Source organism: Molothrus ater, chromosome 5 (assembly GCF_012460135.2).
Source record: "Molothrus ater isolate BHLD 08-10-18 breed brown headed cowbird chromosome 5, BPBGC_Mater_1.1, whole genome shotgun sequence".
Classification (NCBI taxonomy): Eukaryota; Metazoa; Chordata; class Aves; order Passeriformes; family Icteridae; genus Molothrus; species Molothrus ater.
In genome coordinates, this window is record NC_050482.2 from 64769337 (window position 1) to 64796321 (window position 26985).

The window sequence follows — 26985 nt, forward strand, 5'->3', positions numbered from 1 at the left end:
CCAAATCTGTAGTATTTTCCCTAAAAAGAAGCAAGCACGTCCTCCTTTTTTTTTTTCTTCTTGACAGTGAAGACAAAACCTCTTGTCATAAGTAAATCACTCCCTCCCAAAAGCAAAACTCATCCTGGCATGAAAAAAGGCACCTGAGTCAATCACCTTCCATCCTCTCTTCAATTCTTCCCCCTTCAAGGAATCTCTTGGATAAATGGATTTCTGTTCAAGAGAGAACAGTCACAGCCACCTGGAAGCTGCACAGGGCTCTACATTTAGGAGCAGATATGGATCAGCCAACACTGCAAAGAAATTCTGGCTACGCTGGGAAATGGGATGGAGAGCAAAGCCAGACTGCACTGCTCCCTGAAGGCACAGATGGCTCTGCTCAGACCTGCAGTCACTGCCATGCAAGTAGGGTTTTTTTATTTAGCTCATTCTCTTTCCTATTCAGAACCATTGTAATTCAGACTGTGTGCTGATTTGTGCAAACCACCACAGTTAATTCTGAGTTATTGAGGGCCAATTAATTTACAGCACTACTTCTGGGTTTTGACAGAATCCAGGAAACTTCTTTCCTGGTGACACAGACAATGAACAAAAGATATTTGCTCTTGGACATTTTGTCAAGGAAAGACTAAAAAAATCCTGGCTGCAAGCAGTGTGAGTGCAGCATATTATATAGCAGGACTATTAGTACAGTTAGAGTCTGAGAAGTGAACAGACCTCAGACAAAAGGTAGGAAATCAGAGACTGAAGCTGACCAACATTTTGTAGAAAGTTAAAACCATCAGTCACTTGACAAATCTATTATCAGAAGGAAAACACTTCAGTATTTACAGGGTTAAAGAAAGGGAAAGGGAAGTACTGGCTACCAAAATGAGGATAAAAGAATTTACTGTCCCAGCTTGTGCACACATTCTGCTTTTCACAATACACTTGATTTTCTCTTTCATTTTCATGCTTTACTAAGGGTCAAAGTTTTGTGTACATGGCAAAACGAAATCATTGCTGACAAATGGGTGAAGCCAAAGGCAATTTCCTTTGTCTGCACTTGTAAGGAGAGACATCCCCTGTTCTGGTTCAGCTGCACCCTGGCTTGTCAACAACTGTCAGCAGTGGTTCAATTTAGTGCATCAAGGAGAGCCCAAACAATTTGGAAAGAATGATTTAAGCCAAGTGGGTCCCACCCAGATCCTCCAGAACACACATGTGGAACAGCCAAAGCAAGAAAAATATTTTAAAATTATTAGGAAAATGAAAAAAAAAAAAAACAAAAAAGGAAAAAAAAAAAAAAGGCAAAAAAAAAACCCACCCCACAACCAAAAACAAACCTCAGCTGATTTTTCAGTTCTCAGACTTACAGAATCCCCCATTTCTCCATCACTTTATCAGAGGAGGCTGTTATAAAGAAGCTAGTGAGAATATCAGTATCACAATTTAATTTATTTTAGATGAAAGATAATCACAAGCCTTATGAACCAGAAGAAAACCATCATAGCTAATTTGAAAGGGACTCTGCCACTTGCCCTACAGAAGGCAGACCCAATTAATGAATATTGCTCTGGTGGTGTCTACCATGACTTTAAATCATGTCACTATTCCCTCTCACACTTTAACAGCCAAAAGAATTACAATCTTCTTGGATTAATGCAGTACACTGTCATTAGGCTGGCAATTAAATCCCATTTCTGAGATTGTGTGATCTGAGTCACCAACATCTGCAAATATCTTTACATCTTGTGTAATAGCTGGCCTCAGATCTTGATAGACCAAAGTAAAAAGGCCTTTTTAATGCTTCCCACATTATTTTGGACTTACAACTTCATGATGACAGCAGCTTCTCAAAACAGCACATGAATCAAATTTATTACCCAGTTTGTCATGTGGGATTTTCTTAACTCTAAGCCAATAGAGCAACAACAAATCAAGGTCAGTGTTTATACTTGGTGAATAAAAATTAACCACACGCTCAAAAACATTTTTTTGACACTGAAAAGGTATTTGGTCTCAAGGACTTTTAAGATATGCAGAATTCACCAGCTCTTCTACACATCTGGGAGTATCTGAGGAAACACCTCAAGCAACATTTCCCTGTCACGCCAGACTCTTGATTTCAAAAAAATAAAAAATCTGGCAGTCATTCTACTGCTTCCAACATCAGTAGTCACACATGAGAAAGACAATCTCATTGCAGGATGCTCATTCCAGGAATTAATTCAACCCCAAACAGTATCATTCAATATTTAAACAGATCAGTGTTCCAAATGATGGTTTAGTGATAAAAGCAGTAGCACAGGAGACCTTTTTGCCATAGAGGTCAGAAATGAGATGGCATGTTATGGACTTTGAGAACAAATCCCCTGAAGTACTACCTTGTCCAGCCACAGAAGATGTTCAGATAACTGCTTCCTTCCTTAAATTAGAGCCTAACCATGGAGCACAATAAAATCTATACTGTGTCACAGACATGTTTTATGAAAAATCCTTTCCTTAGGATTTTTTCTCCTGAGAAGCTGAGAGGCCTCAGGAACAAAATGTAAACAATTATTATCTGCTGCTGTGGAATGCAACAGGTGCATCTGTGATTGGTCTCATGTGGTTGTTTCTAATTAATGGCCAATCACAGTCCAGCTGTCCAGACTGTCTCGGTCAGTCACAAGCCTTTGTAATCATTCTTTTTCTATTCTTAGCTAGCCTTCTGATGAAATCCTTTCTTCTATTCTTTTAGTATAGTTTTAATATAATATATATCATAAAATAATAAATCAGCCTTCTAAAACAAAGTCAACATTCTCATCTCTTCCCTCATCCTGGGACCCCTGTGAACACCACCACAATGCTGTACAGACCTAAATAAGGAATGCTACCTAAAACCTTCACTCATCTTTCACTTCTCGGAGAGCTGCTTGCAGCACCTGCCGTTCCCACAGAGGAGCAGCCGCTGCTCATGGCCAGCCCTCCTGGGGCACAGCCAGCCTGGCAGGAGCTGCAGAGCCAGCCCAGGCACTGAGCTCACAGGGCACAGCCACAGGGCTGCCTGCAGGAGCTGAAATGAGGGATGTGGGACTCCAGGCAGCTCTCCAAAATGCAGTTTATTGGATCCAAGAGGTTACAGCAGTCCAGGGAGGGTCATGGGTGACAGAGCCTGTGCCTACAGCTGTCAGCTCCAGCTGCAGGCAGGCCTGGAGACCCTTTGGTTTTGGTTACATTGCATTATACACTTCTCTTTGCTGAGCATCTTAATACAGTAGAACCAATCTATACCTTAACTTTAATCTATAGCCTATCATAACTACTATAATTACCGTATCATGTTGCTATTCTCCAATCACTAAAAGTTAGTGCATTACAGTTTAAGCTAGAAGTTGTTTTTCAGTTTTCTTGCAGTGGAAAATTCTGAGACCTTTTTTCTGCTTGCTACTTTGCTGACTTGTTTGCCTGTGCCATCTTTCTGCTTGGTAAAAACATCTTCTTGTTTGGGGTGGGTTTATCCTTTGCTCTAAGCCATAAAAACCCCTTCTAACCAACCTATCCTTTGCCTCCTTGGTTATCCAGTAAGACTAGCTCAGCACTTCTTTTCTTCTATATCAAAACTTGCTTCCATCTCTTCATCAGACTCTACATTTAAAAACCTTTCTGCTAAGTATACATATCTGTGAGACTTTCTTGTCAAACTTTCATCCTTCCCACAGCTGCCCTGGTGTGCCCACAGTGCCATGCCGGGCACTGAGCTCACAGAGCAGCTCGTCCAGCACCACTCCCAGCCCTGCAGCACAGCCCCAGCCCCAGCCCCTGCCTGCCCTCACCTCCTTGATGCGTTTCACCAGCGCGTTCTGGTCGAAGGCCACGGCCTCGGCGCACTGGTGGAGGTGCTCCTGGTAGCGCAGGCACAGCTGCAGCACCTGCTGCGGGTCCAGCTTCTCCAGCTTGGTGTTGGTTGGAGATGTCTGCCCACTGAGGAGCCCTGCAGAGCAAAGAAGGCCCAGAGTTAATCTGACTGCTCATGCCGTTGGTTCAGCTGCGATCCAAGAGACAGCAGCGTGGCATTCACATTTCTGAAAAATCCCTGCCTCCAGGATTTTTGTCCTGGGAAGCTAAGAAGGCTCTGACAAAAAGGAAAACAATTTTATCTCATTTGCTTCTCCTCTGCTTTCTCACATATGGAATGTGGTTGGAGATTGTTTACCACAGGTGATTGTTTCATTGGTTTCTGCTGTGGGTTGTTTTCACTCATTGGCCAATCACTGCCAAGCTGTGTCAGGACTCTGGAGAGAGTCACAAATTTTCATTACTATCTTTTTAGCCTTCTGTAAGTATCCTTTCTGTATTCTTTAATATACAGTATCCTAAAATAATAAATTAGCCTTCTGAGAGCATGGAGTCAGATTCATCGTTCCTTCCTGCCATGGGGCACCCTGCAAATACAATACAGCAGAACAAACCCAGCGGACAAGATTTATGAGGAGTGATGAAAAGCTAATTCAGAATCATTTAAGGATGTTTTGAATTTACAGCAGTGCATAGAACAGTTTGCCACAGAGCTTGGTCCTCCCTGACAGAGCCTAAATGCAGATCCATCATGCACATCTCCTCGGTTTTCAGCAATATGCAAGTCCTGTTTTTTCTCCTCCACAAGCAATCCTAAACTGTGAAGAATGAGCCCTCTCCTAATTTATGTAAGACAGCAGAGGAAGGAGTTGAAATCTGCATTCTCAGAAGGGCACTGGAGTCATACTATTTTCACCAGACTCACACTGCCAAGACCAGAGCTCTAAAAATTCACTGGTCCCTCAAAATAAACCTGGGTAAACAAATGGCCCACCTTAAGGTAAATTATTAGGGGTGAATTGTCTGCATTTTGCCTACCTTGCCTTTTTTAAAGCTTCAGAACTCTTCTACCTTCTAAGGCCTTTCTTTACACTCTCAAAGACTAGCAATATACTTCTTTTTGTTTCTTTAGTTTGAAATTAAGATCCCTACCTACTTTCATGACCAGGTTTCACAAAAAAGCTCACCAAAAAAAAAAAAAGACATTGGACTTAAAAGTGGGACACTGGTTAATATTCAGAGGAGCAAAATTGCCCAGAGAAATTTCTCCTGCCCATTGTTTGTTGCCTACATAGTGCAACTTGAGAACGTCTGCTGAGCTCAAGCATGTGTGTGCCACACTGACCACCTTCCCCACAGCAGCTGGAAAAGATTTTCCTTCAGCATTAGCACAACTCTTTTCTTGTTGGGACACCATCTGTGACAAACTGCACATACACACAATGTGCTTTTCCCAAAACATCCATCAAGCTATGTAAACTGAATTCAGTGACTGCACGCATGTGCCCTCTGGGACTCTCATTTTACAGACAGGAAAAGACATTAAAACAGCAAATGTAAGCAAGTATCACACTAAGCAATTAAAAAGTAATAAATGCCAGTTATTTGGATTGGAAAAGCTCTTCTAAGAATGTACCTCATTGGAAAATGGAAAGTATTTTGAATGGCCCCCGTGCCTATTGGAAGCTGCAACTGGTGACACTGAGTTCTAGCTAAAGCAGAAGAACAAAATAGAAACCAAGAAGCAAGTCAGAAATATCTTATGAATATGAGCAAGTTAAACCTTTTTGAAAACATTTGCAGACCAAAATGAAAATAAAACTAGGACAGTAACTTCATCACATATGAAGAAGAATCAGGTTTACATTTCATCAACACTCAACGTCTTACTCTCCCTGGATGCTCGCAATTGCTCTCTACACAAAACCTCATCATAAGAGATTAAAAAAAGGTAATTTTGTTTTACTGATTTGTCCACTACAATTGTGTAGCCTCAGTCAAGAGGTCAGAAGAGGAAACAAACCATTTAGTCTCAAAACCCTGTATTAGCAACAGTCAAGTTATTTTTTTTATTTTGGAGGGAATAATCTCAAACAAAATCTCAGATGAAGATCTTTCAAATCTATTTTCAGGTAAAGTACAAAACTGACAGGAACAAAACCACTGAGTGAAATAAGACTTTTTAAAAATTGTTTATGTTTCATATTCTAGTGCTTCCTCAGTTCACAAATTGGGATCTTTTACAATATCATCTTGTCAGGATGAATGTTCAAATAATGTTGTCAACTTTTAATATGCTGAATGTTCACACAGGAATGAAGAGTTCACCATACACCTGAGGCACTTATCCTGTCTCTGCACTGATCAAATGCACGATGCTATCAGCCAACTAATTTTCTTTTATTACTAATCTCTCACCAACTTCAAGAGGAAAAAGAAAATTAGACAGTGTTTGAGAGATTTAATTAACATGAAGTATGTACTTTGGCCAACTTATGCTGCTTATGAGAATTTTGAAGTGGAACAGGCCAAGGGCTGTAAAATGAGCTAATAAAGAACATGCTACTTAAACTCATGTACTTACAGCCTTGCACAGGTTACATAATGCTAAAACAAAAATTAATAAACCTAAGCCTCTCATTTCCTATCCTGAAAAACACAAGCTCGAGCGAAGGGAGACATTCCCTATTCAGCTGGAATTCCTTCATAAGAAGCAGAGGGGGAAATACAATCCAGTACAAATGTTTGGACTAGGGATAAAAAACAAACATCATATGCTGCTTAAAGATAGACTATGGTATTATTCTGGGTGATGCAGTAGGGAGAAACCAAAGGATTTAACTTCTCCAAAGACCTCCGGGAAATGCTGACAATGCCAGAGAACAATTTAGCTTATTTTCAACTTGCAAGAAAGGAAAAAGTACAGTAAACAAGAGCCCCAAAAGGCCGTGCAGCCTGGCAGGAACCACTTACTAACCACACTATAAATGTTAACATTTCTTACTGACATTCCCCTCTGCCCTGCTCAGGTGTGACCCCACCTGGAGCACTGCATCCAGCTCTGGGGACACAGCACAAGACAGACATGGATCAAGGACACAAAAATGGTCAGAAGGCTGGAACACCTCTCCAGTGAGGAAAGACAGAGTGCTGGGGTTGTTCAGCCTGAGAAACAGAAACCTCCAGGGAGACCTTGTCAATATTGAAAGGGGCTTGTCAAAAAGGCAAAGAGAGACTTTTACCAGGTGACAGAACAAGGGACAATAGTTTTAAACAAGAAGAAATTTAAATTGGACATAAGGATGACACTGTAAACAGGTCTTTAAACATGGTAAACATGAGTGTGGTGGGAAGTTGGATGTCCCATCCCTGAAAGTGTTCAAGGTAAGGTTGGATGGGACTTTGAGCAATCTCATCTAGTGAAAGGGAGTGAAAGATGTCTCTGCCCATGACAGCGCGGTTGGACTAGGTGATCTTCAAAGATCATCTTGTCATCCTCCCAACCAAAACCTCCCAACCATCTGATCATCCTCCCAACCACAACCATTCCATGATTTAATTAATTCGCTGCTTTTGTTTTTTAGCAAATCTTATTTATATTACTATAATGTATTAGTAAAAATATCTCCTTTTGAAAATCATTGCTTCCTTCTTGAAGCCTTGTCCCACATTTTGACCTCTCCACTGAACAGGGCCATCCCTCAGTGGCTGGTCTACATGTGGTTTGTAAGAGGATATGAGATCACATCTGTTGCAATAACATATTTATTAGGTCACTCTTACAAGTGCCAAAAAGGGGAGAGACAGAGGTCACTGAGTGGCTCAGGCTTGCTCCTGAAACATCCAGAACTTGAACCTGGCCACCAGCATATCTCAGAGCAACCAAGCACTGGTGTACTATCCCTCCTGCACTGAGGAAATGGTGTTCCTGTGATTTCTTCTGTGGGATTATTACTCCCCAGCCCCACAAGAGCACAGTTCTGCTCTTAAATGGAAAGAAATCAGCATCGAGAGCTTTCACTTCTTATTAAACCGAATACTCATTTTTCAAGCTGCTGGTTCCCTTCCAAAGAAGGAAGCACACCAGGAATCCTCTGTGTGGAGGATTGTCTGGAGCCTTGGGAAGAGGCTCCTTGGCACATGAGTGATACAACACACCCCAGCATGAGGAGGGAGGGCTCCACGGGGGCGTCGTGGCTGGAGAAAACAGGAATGGGAGAAGAGGAGAAGTCCTGCACAGCTCCAGTGCATGGAGCAGAAGAGTTTGGCAAGTGCCAAACATTGCACAGTCCTGGCTTTTCAATTACACCATAAAACAAGGAAGACCACGGACCACCTCTGTGCCTGCCATGATGACGAGATGGCAAATCTCCCACCTACCCACACATGTGGTCAGTAAACAGCACAACCAGGAGGTGACAAACAGCAGCTGGGACAAAGAAAGAGTCACATTTCTAAAGCACAATGATGCTTCAGAAAAAACCAGCTCAATACACCAAGTATGTCGTGCACAGAGAAATATCATATATCACTACAAGGCTAGCTGACCCACAGACTTGACAAATCTGTTATTGTTTCCATATTCCTTGGCAAAGCAGAGGCATGTTAAAACCATTTTCCTCCTACTTAGTCATCTCCTTGCTGGTTCCAGGTCAACATACACGTCCAACAAATCATATCCTACTGAGCAGAAGAAAGCTGTTAGTTTAAAAAGCATTTTTATGACTAGAAGTGAAGTTCTTGAAAGCAAGCTTTTCACGCAATACTGGTTCTACACACATACAGAACACAGGACCCCACCATGGTCATGTTCTGCTGCTTTAGTGGGCAATCCCAACAACATTTTGAGTGCTTTCCAACCTGAAAAGCATTAATATTTCTTTTTGACTTCTGTACTTCCACTTGTAATCCCCTTTTCAACCAGTAACAGCAGGCATTACAAAAAGAAAACCAGTAGGTTGTTAATTTATTATTACAGACAGCAAAGCATATGATTGTTGTGGGGTCTTGTTACTAATTCTAAGGCCAGAAGGAGTTGCTGTCATGAGCTAACCAATCTTTCCATGGAATATAAGAGAGGACTTCAGAAGTTACGCCTTCCTTAATCAGACCAGAAGTTTGCCTTGCCCAGAATACTGCTTCCAACATCTAACAACAGTGGACATTTAGGGAAAAAAACATCTTTTTCATGCCTCACAAGGTATTAATAAAAATTTCAGGCAGAAAAGACTGTGCTCAGTGAAGCTGTGGATACTTGAATTTCACTACTCCTTTTTGAAAGGTGTATTTTTATCTCCACAATGTCTTGTGACATTAAGTATGATGCTTATTTACACAGCATGAAAAAACCCCTTCTCATTTGCTTTATGCTCTGTAGTTGTGATGTGAAACAACAGAAATCTGAGCAGGTTGTACTTCATTCCAATATCTTTCCAAGCTCAAAAACCCCACTGGATCAGTCTCCTCTCCCACAGATAACTTTTTTTTTTTAATTATTACCTCTGTAATACCTTCAAACACCTCTAACCTGAGGCCTTACTTCTCTCTTTAAAAGCCAAGTAAATTCTTCTCCTGAGTATATTGGTCACACCTCTAAAAATGCAGATGCTTTTATAACTGCTACCCCTTTGCAGGACCTGCCAATCACCAACACCCTTTTTAAGAGTGTGCATTACAGTGCACATCATCACTTCTTCCCAAGGTTAAATAAAGCATCAGATTGCACACCATGCTTAGCAATGGCTTGTCAGCTTTACAGAGGCATTCCTGGTGCTGGTACCTGGTTTTGGAGGGTTATTACAATGGGCATTACCATTTTTTCTAAAACCTCTTCTGTGAACACTTCTCATCCATCCTCCTAAAGAATGATGCTTTTCTGCAAGTCCTTTCTGAAGACAATCCCACAGACTCTCCAGCAAGCTTCTAGAGAACCTAAACAGCTTTTAGGGGTTTTTTTTAGTACATACAAGTAGAAAATGGCTTTCCTTCAAGTCATTTTGAAGGAGATTTCTGTTCTACTTTTCTGATGACTTTCTAAGTAATCCACTACAGTTTTAACCTTTCACTCTCCTAACACAAGCTTCTTTTTATTTGTGTTTGGGAGTTTTTTTGTTGTTTTTTGGAGTGTGGGTATCTTTTTGCCTACAGGTCCCTTCATACTGCTTTAACTACACTGCTTTTCCTTCTACCATTCTTCAAGCCCACCTGTACTGCCTGAAACTTATTTCAGCCATTCCCCACTTCTCCTGCCACTGTCATTTTTTTATGATATTCCTTTTCATAAAATTAATCCAAGACAGTAAAATTTTACAGCTCTTCTATTCCACATGAATTTGAGTAGATTACAGTTACTATAGTATATAATAATAATGTAGTATATATATAATAGAGTCATTTCATTTACTATCATCAAGGCAACAGTAGTTCCAGCTCAAAAAGAACTAGTGTTTTTCAAGTCTCCAGGAATTTTTCTGTGTTCCAAGGGTATTTAAAAACTATCAACCCCACAACTTGCCTCATCAAGCATTTCCAAAGCTCTTAGGTAGAAGCTACCCAGTCTGGTCAGCTTCTTAAATAAAGTCTGGCCTCAGTGGCCCCAGATTAACTGTCATCGTTGTCTTCCTTGTTGCTATTTGCATGGCAAGATTGTTTTGCCAGTACCTTCAAGATTCCTAAGCACTAAAAAAAGATCCACACAAGAAACAGATGAAATTACATCCCTGAAGACAGAGTCTTGTTTCTTGACCATTGCTCCTTGCTCGTGTTTGGAGGCAGCAGCTTGTTATTAGCTGCAATAGAGAGCTCATTTCCATATATTCTCTAGGCAGGTGCACTTCAATATCATCCACTGAAAAGAAAGAATGGCACACCTACGTGCAGCAGAATAAAAGTTATTAAAATATTTGCATACAGATATTGTAATCAGATTTGCAGGACTCTTACTGACTAAATGCTTTGAATTCTAATTCTGTACTTCCTCTCTCATCCTCAAAACCCAAGAAAAGACAAAATTTTTCAGCAAAGCCTTAACAGTTGAAATAACTTTTCTGAAGGTTGTTTTGGTTTTGTTGTGGGGTTTTGGATGGTTTGCTTTTGGTTGGTTGAGGAAGGTTTTGTTTGTGTGTTTTTAAGAACACCTGAGTTAGGAAACATCAATATTTATACACTCAAATTTGAAAATTCAGGCCACCCCTAAGAAAAAGGCAATTAGTAAAAGTCAATCATAAAGAAGCTGAAAAATGAAATAAAAATAAAATCACTACTATTCATCCAGAAATCTTTAAGCTGAAGTGTTCATGACTACATGATCTTTTACTCAGAGCAGTTAATTTTCTCAAAATCTCACTGAAAAAATACCTTGTACTAAAACACATATTCACTCCAAAACAAAAGTTGGCTTTGTTGCCTGTGTATATTTTCAATTCCTTTGAACTTTAGTGGGGGAGCACAACGACTGTAGGCAAACTGAATAGCTATTGTGTGAGCAAAGAACACATTTGTATTGTTGCAAAGAATGTTGGCTGCAGCAGCAGATTTTCCCTCTACTTTGGAGTGGGTACCATGTGACCATTTACTTCTGCATGGGTGACACATGGGCTGAGGACTCTCCTCTTGTCAAATCTTTTAAGAGGCAACTTTTCTGACCACAGAGTCCAAATATGCTCTGAGTGTGAATTCCCCACCTGGGTCTCCTAACACTCCCTAAGTTACAGCCTGCAAGACATTAGTCATTGAGATATATAAATATAAAATCACCTCCCCTTTTGTCCCTCCACCATGTGCTTAAAAAACAAGCATTAAGAGGATTCAGGACATTTAGGCTTCTATAAAAATGCAGGTTGCTACCATTCTAAGACAAACCCCCCACACTGTTATACATTTCCACCTATTGAGGTCACATAACTTACATTAAAGAAACAGTGATTCAGAAGGGAATTTGCTATTACTTATTATTACTTATTATTTACATTAAGTAAGTATTTGTTTGTGATACTTAAAAGAAATGAAGCTGAAATAAATCAGAAATGCTGCCTCCTTTAGGTTGTTAGGAACCTGAATGTCCAAAAGAAAAGGAAAAAACAGTGCACCATCTGCAGGTGCTGAGATTTCAGTCTGGAGTCACTAAAGATGTGCCTCTCTGCAAGTAGGAGACTGCCCAGGGGTTACACCTTCAAAAAGTTCCTAGAGGTTGCCACAAAACTGGAAACTTCTTTGGAAGCTTCAGGTAGGGAAAAAGGTACACAATATACTCTGAAGAAAGCACACAGCTGCACTTTGTCAACTAAAAGTGTCAAAATCCTACTTAGTCCATATCCCCATGAACTTTTCACTTCTAGAGCACAGAAGTAATATGGAAAAGAAGTGGTTTTGACTACACAGTTCCAATATCATAGGGCCAACTTCCTGCAACAGACCTCAAAGTATAAAAATAGACACAAGGGTGGAAAAAAGGACAGGGTTATTCACAGGGAAGTGAGACACAATGCTCTTGTGCTATGCAATAAACTGTGTTTGCTTTGCAACACCCTTTTTTTCTTGAAAACACTATGAGAGACCCATGGGGTACAATCACCTGATCATACAAGCATGTCATATCCAAGGGCTGCAGCTGATATTCTGAGCTTTATTCTAACTTATTGGCAAACCCAAAAGCTACAGGACTAACATCACCTTAAAAGATGAGGAATTGAGACACCAAGACATTAGATTATTTATCAGAGACCAAATGGAAGCTGCTGTCCCTTGGCCTGATGACTTCAGCACCAGAACATCCCTCCCCCTTCTCTGACCCTCAAATTCCAAACACCAGAGGGACAGGCAGCAGAGGAGCCTCATTTCCTACAAAAGGGCTGAACACTGAGCATTGACACAGCCTCTCCCACACAGATTCCCAGATACCTACTAAAGGGTCATAAAAGCCAGAGCCAAATCAACAGCTTCTTCCTTCTGACTCCCAAATTCATGCTCCACAGAAAGGAAGGTCCAACTCCCACCTTCCTCATCATGTGCCTCACCACAGCTCTTGCACAGAAAATTATTCACTCCACTGAAACCACAGACAACTAATCCTGTGGTTTTCTCTTTCCTCTAGGGTAGCAAAAGGAATCAGAGCACCACAAGATCAAATGCTAGAGCTAGTCCCAGGAGAAGCAGGAGAGGGGGAAGGAAAGGACAGAGGAGAACTTCTCTGTTCTAGCAGCAACAAGATGTCACTTCAATTATTTTATGTGTGCAAAGTGAGTGAGTTTATGTGTGCAAAGCCTTGAGTGAGTCTCAACTTTACCCGCCCATCCATCTTCCTTAAAATAATGTGACCTTAACTATCTTTTGTGTCTCTCTTGCTGCAAAGTTTTCTAGGCTGTAGATGGATGAGAAACGGGACAGCAGGATCAAAAACTCAATTTCTTTTAAAGAATTAAAAAAAAAAATCTACCAGCCAAAACCCATGCAATTGATTCTATTACTAGTGTTAAAGATAAGCCTCACAGCAATGCTTATTTTATTTTAGGCAAAAGCGCAGGGGAGTTCATCCACAACGCAGCCCATACCAACAGAAAAAAAAAGCCCCAAAATACCAGCATTTTGTGATTTAGAGAAAAGGTGACATCTAAAATCATTTCTAAGCACAAGGGCACCCATGTGAAGTTGGGGTACACTTGCTATTCCACAATAGCAATAATATTCCACAATAACAAATAATATAGTATAATTCCATAATAACAAATAATAATTGCTATTCTAGCCTGTGTACACACACTAACCCCAGGTAAACAATGGGGACACATGCACTGTGCTGCTTACACCAAGAGCCCAGAAGTTTGGAGAAAATTAACAGACAGCAGTGTCAGTTTACTTTTGGGCATTTTCTTCAGTTCAGATGTAAATCTCAGAGTCTTGTTTGCAATTTATTTTCACAGCATGGTACAGAGCAAGACTGATCAACAGGCCAGTTACTAACATGTTCAGCAAGTCCAAGATTTCAGTTCTTTTCCATGCACAGAGAAAGCTGTTTTAAAAGTGGTAGAGAAAACCTTCACAAAAAGAGTTCCTTTTTAAATAAGTAATAGGATCTCTGGGTGAATGTTTTATCAGTACTTTATAATTGCAAACCAAGCCTGGTCCTGATCCTGGCATAACCATCATTTATATTCATGAAACCCAGTTCGTCTTCGGTACTTTTCACAGAACCAGAAAATATTCTGAGTTGGAAGGGACTCACAACAATCATCAACTCCAACTCATTTACTTCCTACCAGTTTTGTACCCACACAATACAGTGGAGAGAATGATGGCACATTGCCATGATAAAAAGAATTATGGCCATATTGTGGCCTTTGCCTATTTTTCAAGAGCACTATTTAAAATGTACATTAAAGAAGCACTGTCCAAAATATACTATTGGCATGTTCTATCCACAGGTACTAGGAACAGTGATTTATCTCTACCATGTGCATTCAGGAAAATACAGCAAAGAACAGGAGTAAACTTGTAAATGCAACAGAGTTGACATTTTCTACTTTATCTTCTTTTCTCACATGCAACCCAACTTGTCACTCAGCAGTTTTGCTAGCAATGTGGGCTGCCATGTCACATGCAATTTTAATTTGAATGACACTTTTCTACTCTGAAGGCTTTACCAGCCTGACTTGAAATGGCTGCACTACTCAGGAGTAGCAAAGTCCACGTGGGGCTGAGGAAACATTTGATATTTTATAATCCATACATACATAGCTCATACATCATATACTTTACAGAAATTAAGAAATGGTTCCTTACTTTTTCTTTTAACAAGTTTAACTGGATTCTCTTGTTTTTTAGGGTAAGTGATTACTAAAAAGTTCAGAGAGAAACATGGAGCTGGTATGAAACTATAACAACCAAATTTAGGATACTAAATTGACCTAAAAGCTGAGTTGGGGAGGGAAACAGGCTAAAACACACACACTATTTACTTCTGACAGTATTTTTAAGAAACTAATCACTCAGCTTGGAGGGCCTTATTATGGCACCTAAAACATTCAACAGTTATGCTTACAGAAGTAAGTGGCCCTCTGTGCTCTGTATTACCTCTGTATTTATCATCTTCTGTCAAATACTGTCAAGTACAACGTGCCTTGAAGAAAGACAAAGCACAAAAAGGAATCCTTAGCATAAAGTGTTTTAAAATTCCCAGAGGAGGGGGGGGGGAAAATAAAGCAAACTGCACCTCCTCAGTTTACATTCCTTCTGCAGTTCAGTAAATGAACTCATTAGTAAAAATATTATGAAGAGTGTAATCTCACTATTAAAATAAGCTGCTACTTAAGCAAGCTCTGAATACCTAATGACAACATTTGTGTGATCCTGTCCTTCCAGGCAACTGCAATCTAGGAGTGCTGCTTTTACAGCAAAAGTAACAGCCCAGGCTCAGGAAGCCTGGGAGCTTCTTGAACCTGACTGGAGCACGTGCACCACTTCTCTGCAGTTAGAAATAGCCAGAATATAACAATTCATTCATTCCTCCACTTAGCCCCCTCAAAACAGGGCAGCTGTAAAAACATCCCCCCTTATTTTTTATTCTTCTATATCCAGCCTGCTGATGGTGTGCTCACACACAGCATGAACCAGTTTCCTATGTCTGTCATGGAAAGTATCAGTCACTTGACAGCAAAATGTCACCACAAAGGTTTTAAATAATTGGCAGGTGGAGTTTTGCTCATCCTAATTCACATCTCCCTCGAGGTATGTTGGGGTATTAGTTGTTGGTTTTTTTGGGTTTGGATTGAAGGCACTTGAGATGGTAGTTTCTGTTTGGACTTAAGTGTTTATTATTTTTGTTAGTAAAATAGTTTTATTACTGTGAGTTTGGTAGCTTTTCATTAGAAGGTACAAAACGGTTAACAATTTTTTGTTACAAGGTCTTTTAAGACTAAACAATTTAATTAAGGACTGACACTTAGATTATTTTTCTTTTAACCCAGTAACTGATTCCCAAGAGTCTGTAATGCAGACTTTTCTGCTTAATTACAAAATGCTACTCAAACCCATGGAGAAGAAGGAAGAAGAAGCATGAAGAAGACACCTAGGACAACACTCTGTGTCTTCTATCTTGCTTCTATTTACAACATACTAAAAATCTCAAAACTTAAATATTTCATCTAAGTGATACACCTACACTACTCTCTATAATCTATTTTACACTTTCATAGATTCCAGTCTATCTTAAAGTCTAAGAAACTTTCTCATGAATAAAAGTCAAAGTCAGTGCTTCCCTAAAAGTCAAAACCCCAAACAAACAAAAAAATATTTCCAATACTCTAAGTTTCCACAAAGGTACTTATAAGGTCCATTACAATACCTATAAAGCCTTTCTAACTGGAAAGCCTCCTAGAAGTTGGAAAAATCCCCTGGCCCTGTTAAAGACACTCTCAGAATGACACCCTGAGTAGATCTTGGGGTGCTGTCCCAAAAGTGGAATTCATCTTGTTGCTCTGCCACCCCTCCCTGCCTTTCTTGTTCCAGTTCTGCTTCTCACTGAGCTCCTGCACAGATGGATTCAGCCACCAACCTACCAGAAAACTTCCTGCTTGTCCCTCCTGGATTCTCCTCATCCCCCTGAGCCAAGCTGGCTCACACAAAGCCATAGGTATGTCCTCCCTCCTCACAGCTGTTACATCGACTCTCCTGCTCTGGGGATGATCTGGAGACAGACAGACAGACAGACATTCTTCCACAGTCTGGGGCAGAGTCTGGCATGCAAACTTATTTTATAAGCACCTCCCTGAGCACAGAATTCACTCTTGGCATAATCCTCCTGCACTGTGAGGAAGATCATGTTATAGATACATAGAGCATTGGAATACCACCAGGGAGAGTAATTGTGGTACACGAGGACGTACTAATACCAGATGCTCCTCGTACTAGAAAATATGCACAACAGCCAAATAGAACTAAAAACACTGAACAGCTACTCAGCTGCTGAGTTTAATATTAATATATATACATGCCCATAGAGCTCACCTTCTCTTCATTGAAATAATTCTTGGTTTGTGACACTGACAACAATTAATTCTGCAGCTATTAACAGAAAGCAACTGTTCCAGATGCTGTTTTCATATCAGCATATGCAAACATCTCCACTTTTGCAGTGGAGATTCTAGCAGATTTTAGCACTGCTTTTTCAAACAACACAAAAACAGACTGACAGGTAGATTTCAATAAAGGCCACACATTTTCTGAAGTTGCAGGGCAAGAAATTTTGATCATTTGGGATCATCTGTAACCAATTATGAAATTATGAAGCATTTCTTACTAATATAAATACATATCAACATGTTGACTCCACATCTCTGCTCTAACAATAAAAGTCTAAAAGCAATAAGAAAACAAACTGTGGTAGTGCAGACACATATGCATCTCTTCCTGGACTGGAGAAGAAAGAATAGGAAAATCAGCTCTACAGAAACATGAGCAACAGCAACATGTAACAGCATCTGCCTCTTGAACTTATTTAAAATTAAGGTATAAAACAATTTGTAACATGTTAGAACCTTAAAGCCCAGAGCTTTGACTTCTTAAGACTCTCCTAAAAATTCACTAGAACCTTAAATATTTTCATTCAACTGTGTAGGTAATGAATGTGTGATTTTTTTTCCTCTTCTTTTGACTTAATTTAGGAGAGGAGGAGGACAGCACTTGCAGCAGCAGCTAAATTATTTGTTCGATTCCGAAAGCTTTTGGTGAAGGAGTGGAACATGCAACAAACCTGATTGTTCCCTCCTTCCCAAGTGAAACTGCCTGCACTTATGAAAGGCTCCAGCCAATACAAACACAACAGCTTTTCTTTTCCTTGTCCAGGGTGCCTCGAGGGCTGATGCACGGTTCTTTGCTCATGCCCAGAGCTGAGTCACTGCAAAGGTCTCCAGTGCACACGAGTCCAGTAAGGTCATTCAGCAGAGAACACCCCAGTCTGCTCCCTCCTCACCATGCTAGCTGAGTGCTCTGAAGGACCAGTGTGGTCTAGCAGGAAGGGATCAAATGGAAAAGCTTCCAGAGGGTCACAAATACCTAAGGGAATCCCATGGCAAGAGGGTCAAATGTAAAGCTTTGCCTCCTTACAAGGCTGGTGGTGAGAGCCAGCTGAACATGTTAACATTGTTTAACTGATCCGAAAAGTTTGGGCTCTAAACAACCCAGCTCTTAAATCCTGTAAGGCTCTGGAAGAGAATGGCCCCATTTCCCACAAGTGCTCAGTATCCTGAAGGGCTGTTTGGTAACCACACAAACACCTTAGAGATGTCTGCATAGCTCAGGTTGCTGATAGAAACCCATGTACATGGTGAGGCTGAGAAAGGGAAGGATACATGACATATTGCTAGAAGGCTCAGTACTGGCATCTCTTCCAGCCCAGGAGAGCTCTTTTCTAGTTTAACTTGAGCCACTTTAGAAATGGCCTGCTAGAGTGCATGAACACAGAGCAAACACCATACAACTCCTATTCTTGTTGTATGTTTTAAAACAATTTTTTCTTAGAGTTCCTGTCACTTCTGTGCTCTGCAGGAGCACTCATACAGGGGATGATGAGCAGTACATGTTTCAGCATGGACAACCCATAGATTAAATGCTGTTAAAGATTTCCCATGGTTTTTAGGTTTTAGAAGATTGTTTCATTTCTAGGAGCAGTTTTTTCTAGAACTGTTCTATCACTACATCCACTCATCATACCTACATCTTTTCTGAGGTGCTTTTCAAGACTGCTCACCTTGAAATTCAAATACCTACCAGTTGTGGCTTCTTGGCAAGCAAGTGGTCCCTGTTGAAAGGCAGTTTTCACTGTTCTGCTGCCTCTGTGATATAAGTCTTTTTCTACAGAGAAAACTCTGCATTACTTGAAGTATAAAATATGATGAAGCTTCAAAATAAGGACATACAGAGACTGAGGGTGAGGGGATGTCCTCCTATTCATTGGCCAGGCACAGAAACTACCAGAGGTCACAAAAGCTGAACTTCTTTATTCAAGCAGAAATTCCCATTGAAGCCAAATGAGGTTTTGTTGAATGAGGGCCACAGGAATTAAGCCTGTAGCACACTCTGGACTGGGAGCAAGTCAAAGCAAATTACACAACAGCTGTCAGGAATCTGTGTACAGGTCTGCAGAGCCACAGTGCAGGAGGAGCCCTGGTCCATCCTTAACTTCTGTCTATTTATGTCCCAGCACTGAGACCCCTTCCAACAAAACAAGCCATGCTTTATTACATTTTTATTAGAACAATTTACAGCAAACAGCTCTCTCCTCCTCTTCCTCTTTCCCCTCCCCTCCTTCCCACCGTTCCCTCTCCTTCCTCTTGCTGTGTTGTGCTGTTTGTGTGGAAAAAAACGAGCTCCCGCCCTTGCCAAGAGTGACATCAACTCATTCTTATCCGGTGATGTCCGGCAGAATCTTCCTCTGATAAACATTTGCTCAGTGTCAGAGCCCCAAGGTTACTGGCTGCGTTTTGCTTTCATTGTTGTTTGTTTGCTGACACTTTGCTGCTCGTTATACATTAAAATCCTCCCCCCTGCATGTCTCCGACCTGGAGCAGTGAACAGGACATTCCTTGCTGCTTACCCGGGTCTCCCACCACCCCCTTCCCCTGAAACAAGAGTCTGTTTGTCTCTCTGTGAACAAGAAAAAGCTGATACTGCAGAGAAGCTAAAAAAAAAAAAAAAAAGGACAAACATGAAAAAAATTTAGGAGAGCAGACCTATGTATTTTTAACCTTAGGTTTCTTTTTTTTTTTTTTTTAAGATAATTTCTTATATCCTTTCCTAGCATGCTGTAAAGTCAGTGAAGAGCCATAGCTGATTAATGGGCTGGTGTCCCTTCCTCCCACCTGATGGAGAACCTATGATTTCCTCTTCTCCCCTCCCTCCTTTATCCATCCTCTCCTCACAAGCCACCAGCTTTCTGGAGAAAAGGGAAGCAAATGATCCTTTTCCAGGCATGTTCCCCATCCCCCTTAACCAAGCTGACATTTATCTGAAGCACATCAACCTGTGCCTTCAGACAACTAGTGCTGAATGAAATGCATTGCTGTCTGTCCATGGGCCCATGGACAATCTATTAAAGCAAGAAGTAGAGTAAATTTTGACAAAACCTAAAGGGCTGATTAAAGGTCAAGAGCCCTGAAATGTCTAGCAGTGAATAAAGACTGGATACAGACACCTTTTACCCTGACTGGCTCTTACATATAATTCCATCAAAGAGCAAGCAGTCTACAAAACCTTTGACTTACAGGATAATTGATATGTTGCAACTAGAACTGCATCCTTCACTGGGTCATTGGGGAGCCAGAAAAATCCATCTGTACACTTATCCAGAAGGAAAGGTCTGCTGTAAATGGAAGATGTTCTGCTGGCACCAACCTACAGTCTCCCACTTTTCTAGGAAACCCATCCTAAAATCTCCCCCAGTGTTCACGAAAAGGCTGGAGCTGTTCTTAACAGCTCATGAAAACAATGTTCTTTTAGCTTCTATGTGACACAATGAACAACGAGTACCTTCAGAAAGAAAGTAAAGAAAAAAATTTGGTTTTGAATATTACCATGAACATATGCCAGCTGTACTAGAGCATTAGAAGTACCCAGAAAAACCCACAGGAAATGACTCCTTGCCCTGCTACCATAACTTAGAGAAGGCTGTTAGGAGGAGGAAAGGCAAGATGACAACCTGGCTTCAAACAAAGCACAGGAATCCAGTGGTTAGACAGGCCACTCAACTTGTCCTTGGGTTCTTCAACCTTTCCAGTTCTCAGTGGTGTCTCTACTATCACTTGGGTCCAACTGCACTTTCAAGTTCACAAATCCCAGTGGTACCTGCTGCCACAGGGGTCCCTGCAACATCCTCTCACATAATAACAGCAACCTCTGTTCTTGTGTAGTTCCCTTTTTTTTTTCCCTAGTTCACACAGAAAATGTTAACAAACAAGATAGTTCCTCCTCATCCCCTGACTTTCTAAAAGCCTTGACTGCTATAATGGAAAAAGGCAGAGTACAAGTAACAATCATAATCAAGGTCAGGCAAGAAATATGTTCTCAAACCATGAGAGTAACATGCAGGCTCTCAAATTAACTTTAATCAACAAATGGGAGTTTTTAATCTCAATTTTCAGTGAGAAGGTTGTCATCTTGTAGAGAGGTGTTTGGAAGATCAAGGTCTTATTTCTTCTTTTCTTAACAGTTATTTCAAGATTGTAAAATATTAGTAGCAGCTGAAAAACAAAGCCATTGAATACAAATTTTGCAAAGTGGCGTGCTTAATCTTATTGGGATCCTCTCTCTCTTTCCAATAAAACAGCCAGCCTAAATAAATGGAAATTCTCCTCTTGCCTTGAAGGCCTGATAAGATGCTACACCACTACTGTAACAGATTGCCCTCAAGGTTATCCTGTCCCTTTCCATGACTAGACAGGCAGGCAGATGCACCAACACCTCACACAGAAACACTACAAACCTTTAACCAAACATGACAAGCTTGCCATAAAAACCCCACACAAACAGAAACCATACACACCAGTCTTAAAGCAAAATTTTAAAAGACTGATTTCCAGAAGACACAAAGAACATTTTTAGCACAAAATTGCTTACAAGCATTTACATTGAAACATATCTTAATACAGTGTCCAGACAGAGTGGAGTGGAAAAGGGGGAAATCTGTTTTTGGAGGGATAGAGAAGCATGTCCATTTGATGCTACCCCATCAGTGGTTGTTTTGCTGTCCTAAAGGTGACACAAACCTTGGCTGACAAGTAGGGATGCAGCTCCATAGGAAACTTGAGTGCCGGGTCCCACCTGTGCTCATTTTAGGGTTGAGTTCTTTTCTAGGGTATCTTTTTTACAGCATTTGAAGTATGTGAGCATTTCCAGTACCCAGAAATAGGATGTTTGGTCACAGAAATACTGACAGGAACACAAATTCCCAAATGACCTTGACTATAATTAACCATCTAATTTTAGTGGCGTTTGGCTGACCTGACACCTCCCTGGCTGCTTGTTTCAAGAGACAGACAGACTGCAGAAATTGCCAGAGCTCTCCTCCAGTAGGATGCACCCCATGCAATGAGGGAGGTGAGAGCTGCAATACAGCAATTCACATGCCTGGGAACAAAATAAACACTTTTTTTTTTCACAACAGGAATTAAAAAACATATAGCAGTGCTGTCTCAGGGGTTTAATTAGCTTCAAATGAAGCCTGATAAGAAGACATCTTATCAGAAGCTTTTCTTTCAACAAAACCAATTAGTATCAATTGAAACAGAACCAGCTGAGATAAACGTGTACACAGCATGCATAACCTTGAGGTTCACAATGCCTAATAATTAAGTACTGGATCATTTCCCATACTCAAGAGAGAAAAGTTTGTATAAATCAACAATAATCAAAGGAAAGTTTTTCTCCTATGGGGACAAGAAGGGTTTGAATCCAGTACATTTATTTCAGCCAGTTGTCCTTGTGAAACTGAGCCATGGCACAGCTCAGGTTTTCTGTGCTTTTTGAGATCTCCAAACAAGATTGTGAACTTTTCCTTCCTAACATTTTGACTTACTTTCCTCCAAAAATGAGTCCACATTTCCAAAGTCTCTTACAGACAAAGGAAAAGCTAAGCCACAGCTCATTAGCAGAATTCCCACCCAAAACCATACTTTTATCCACATCTCCTTTCCTCTCCCTGCTCTTCTGCAACCTTCTGTCTCTGCATTACTATTTCTTTTTAATTTCCTGTTTCAAAAAATATTTATCTGGACCTTTTAATTAGCAATGGTTCAATGGGTCCTTATTTAGTGACACAGATTTTAACTTCTTACAACCTCTAAATGGGTTGGAGAAAAGCGAGGTGGATTGAAAACTGGCTGAGCTGCCAGGCTCAAAGGGTTGTGGTAAGTGGAATGAAGTCCAGCTGGAGGACAGTAACTGGTGGTGTGACTCCAGACTATGCTACTGAGGCCAATCGTGTTTTACATGTTTATAAATGACCCAGATGAAGTGACAGAGCCTCCTCAGCAAATTTTCAGATTATATAAAATAGCTGAAAACACCTCTGCCATTCAGAGGCACCCTGACAGGCTGGAGAAATGTGCTGATGGGAATCTCATGAAGTTCAGCAACACAAAATGCAGAGTCCTGCACCAGGGGAGCAGCCACCCCGAGCCTCAGCTCATGCTGGGGGAGAGAGAGAGCAGCCTCACAGAGAAGGACTCACAGACAGACAGACAGCAAACTGAACATGAGCCAACAGCAAGCCTCTGCAGCAGAGGCAGCCAAGAGATCCCAGGCTGCACAGGCAAGAGCTGCCAGCAGATCAAGGAAGGTGGTCCTTCCATTCTGCCCAGCACAGCCCAGTGCAGTGAAGGTCACAGAGATCATTAAGGGGCTACAAAACTGTCCCACAAGGGAAGGCTGAGCAAGCTGGAGCTGCTTATCCTCAGGAAGAAAGAATGGAGGGGAATCCCATCTATGATAAACACCTGATGGAGGTAGAAAAGGAGTCAAGCTCTTCTCAAGTATGGAGTGAAAGGATAAGACACGGTGGGCAAAATTTGAAATGCACAAACATAAGCTTCTTTTGGTTTTGTTGATTTTTTTTTTTTACTATGTAGGCAATCCAACAGTGGATCAGATACCAAGTTGGAGTCTCCATCCCTGGAGGTACTTAAAACACAACTAAATAGGGTCTTGGGCAACCCACTTTTGCTGTCCTAGCTTTGTACAGGGAAACTGGACTAGGGTGTCTCCAGAGGCACCAGCCACCTTCAGCAATTCTGAGCAACAGGCAAAGACAAATGTTAGAGTCTTTAAGGGCACTGATGACTTGAAAACAGTGCTCCTGTAATCCCTGCTACTCTTAAAGAACACTACAAAACTTCTGAGCACATTACCCCTTTGCAGTAGGATCATTCTATATCCTTCCAACAAAGAGCTCCACAGAAATGCTACCAGGACAGAACTTTTAACTCACACTGAGCTCTAACTCAGTGTTTGCACTCTGCCTCTTTTCTCCCACTTGGTTAATGCAAACTGGCCAAGTGCAGCCTGGGTGGGAGAAGCAGCAGCAAGGAGCACATCATTTGCCTTCTGGTATGTGGCCATCACTGCCTGCAACCACAGAATGCACATGTTTCCTGTAACATGAAATAATGCTTCTGACAGCATTTCAAATTCATTCACAGGGCCAAATTCCTTTCTTAGTTATTGAGAAATGGAGCAAGCTCACTGTGGTCAGGACACAATATCAGGCCACTGTAATTACTGTACATGTGAATGTGTGCATGCATCCATCACCCACTCTGAGACTCAGTGCTACTTCCATTGCTAATTTCAGGATGTTTAGTATTTTTTCTTTCAGCATTAGCAAAGTTATAGGACTATCTCCTGTCCTTCTAGACATGCTGGCTTCACAGAGCTTGAAAACACATGTTCTTCCCATACTTCTCTATTTGCCTTCTGATTTTTGTCTACAAAGCAAAATGTCTAAGTGGCAATTTTTGTGGTTAGCATGCAACTCTTCAGTGCTTGTGGCTGATATAGACAACTGTCATTCAACCAGAACACTTCAATCCACATCAAGTCTTTTCTTAGAGAGAACTAAGGTAAACACAGGCGTTTCAACTTAAAATTTCTGTGATGCCCACGTAAGTTCTTCAAAATCATGCGTGACTATCATCCAAAGGAGCTGTGCACAGGAACACTCCCCCGAGGTCACACAGGAAGAAGCTACAACTCCCCCTCCTGCATGAGTCATGCACCTCCTGCCACCTGCACCCACTGGCTTCAGCAATCACACAGAGCTTGTCTTTCCAACAGGAGCAGCTTCACCCTTCTCTCCTCCAAGCAAAGGGCATGAAGCCCTGCTCTGGTCCTCTTTGCCAAAATCATTCCAAGATCTATGACTGAAAGCCACTCCTTTGCTTCATTTAACCCAACATCTCCCCTCAGAGCACACCAAATTTCACAACTATTTATCTCCAACCTGCCTATGTTCAGTCTTTAAGAAGACAATCTCTTCTCCACCAGACTAACACCACAAAACATGTTTGGCAGACTTCACCAGTTTTGAGACCAAAACACTCTCATGTCTCAGTACAATTTAAAAAGGAGAAGCAAGGGCTGAACATTTTGCAATAGCACCATCATTTCTGTGCATGCTTTAACCAATCTGTCCTGGTTTAACCAGCTGGGGCAGGAGCTGAGCAGTTCTGTCTGCATCCTTGAGCTTTGACTGCAAGAATTCCATTTGAGAGAACGGTGATGTCAGCAAAGAACCTGGACAAGAGGAAGCAGTTTGCATCCCAGATGTTAACCTCCACCCAGCCACTGCCAGACATCAAGACAGGCTGGAAACACAGGGCAGAAAACCCTAACTCTGGAGAAACAAATCACTTCTCAACTATGGCTGCAGCACAAAAATCACAATGTAAAGAAAGTCAAGTTTCCTTCTTTAATGACACTATATTGAAGGAACCACGTCTTTGACTCACATCACTGAAATTATTTAAAGAATGGTGACTTTCCCTACAGCCAAATGTCACCTTCCCCACTACCATTAGACCATATTCTGCAAGGCTTCATTCATTCTTTCATCCATGGTGCTGTACACCCTGAAATCCTGGAAGTCTCTTTCCATCCTACTCTTATTTCCTAAGGAAAATTTTTTTTAGAACTAGTAGAAGTACAGTGTAAAATCCTACCATTTAGCTACCAAGAAATTATACTGATGCTGTAGAAAGCATTAATGAGCAGCCCTCGACAACATCACTGCCCTTGTTTGCAACAGCAAAGCATACAGCAAGCTGTCTTTACAGCAAGCATAGGAAGAGAATGAAAATTCTCTTATCCAAAAGCAATGGAATTAACCCATAGGATTTACGATTTTTTACTTATTTTCTTTTCTCTTAAAGTTGGCAGGAAAATAAATAAATAACCCCTTGAGGAATGAGGACAGTTCATGGAAACCTAAGCTCAAACACTTAAAGTAAGGGTATAAACCCCCAAACTTTTTTCTCCTTTGAATTTGTGCTCAGGATTGCTGGAAGAAACTCTGTATTTCAGCATACAAGGGAGGCAAATTTAAGCCAAAACTGCTGTCCTACATCCCCACATGCAAGCCAAATACACTATACTGACCTCTCCTTCACATCACTGCTGCTTTTACAGCTAGGTGGAAAGCTAGCTCAGGGAAATGAGATTGAGAGAAACCAGTGCTGTTTTAGAGAGGGTAGGGTTAAGTTTTCAGTTGGCTCAGCTGCCTGTCTGGCTGCATGAGAGGCAGGGATAACACAGGGGAGTAGGGAAAACAAGACTGCCTTCAAGCAGCTTTAAGCTCCAAGGTAACTTGGCGAGCCAGCTGGAAGGTCAGGAGATGAAACCTGCTGTGCTCATGCCACTCCCCAAAGACCACTGCAGTGCCTGAGGTGTGTACAATGCACATGTGTAAAACTAAAAAGCTTTGTGAAGAGGGACAAGTCAATGCTGAACAAGCAGGCAAAGCTACAGAGCCCAGTATAGGCTCTTGCAAAAGATACAGGCTGAGGTCTGGGGGAAATGCACAGCCCAAGCTCAGGGCAACAACTTTACTAGCTGAGAGTGATTCTGCCCCACTACTCTGGTTTGAGACTCCCTGACACTGCCTGGCACAGCCTAAAAGTTAGTCCCTAACACCCAAATCTACTCCTTCCCAAGGCAGTTGGGGTGTTCACAGCAATGGTATTACTGCTGGGGTTGTATGTACCTTCCCCTACCACAAGCAGCCCTCCCCTAAAATGCATAAAACCAAAAGGTTGTAACTGCATCGCATGCCAAAGCTGCAAATTTAATTTTCCCAGTTCCCCAAAAGCCTCAGGCATAGTTTTCAAAAAGAGAACTGCCAAAGTGGATCATAACTAGAGGACTGACTAGTGCTGCATCGTACCCTAGGAGGAATGAACAATTCTGGTCACACTAATACTCCTTAACAGGAATATTAGGAGCCCAGGCATCAGCAGAAGACAGGTAACCTTGCCAGCACAGACTCAGAAATATAAGGCATGAGACTCCCTCCAAAACGTTTGGTAATCATTTATTCTGACAACTCCCTCTATTCCTAACCCCTAAGCAAGCATCCAACTCCTTTTTGAACCTTGTTAAATTCTTGGCCCCAGCAGCATCCTGTGG

General features: G+C 41.3%; 1 protein-coding gene across 1 annotated transcript in view; it reads right to left on the bottom strand.

The window, feature by feature from the left end:
- The window catches only part of BORCS5 (BLOC-1 related complex subunit 5), a 61306-nt gene that overhangs the window by 16192 nt on the left and 18129 nt on the right, over positions 1–26985 (bottom strand). Inside the window, exon 3 of the mRNA XM_036401627.2 lies at positions 3801–3958. Within this exon, the coding sequence (XP_036257520.1) occupies positions 3801–3958 (158 nt within the window). The remainder of the gene's footprint in view (positions 1–3800; positions 3959–26985) is intronic.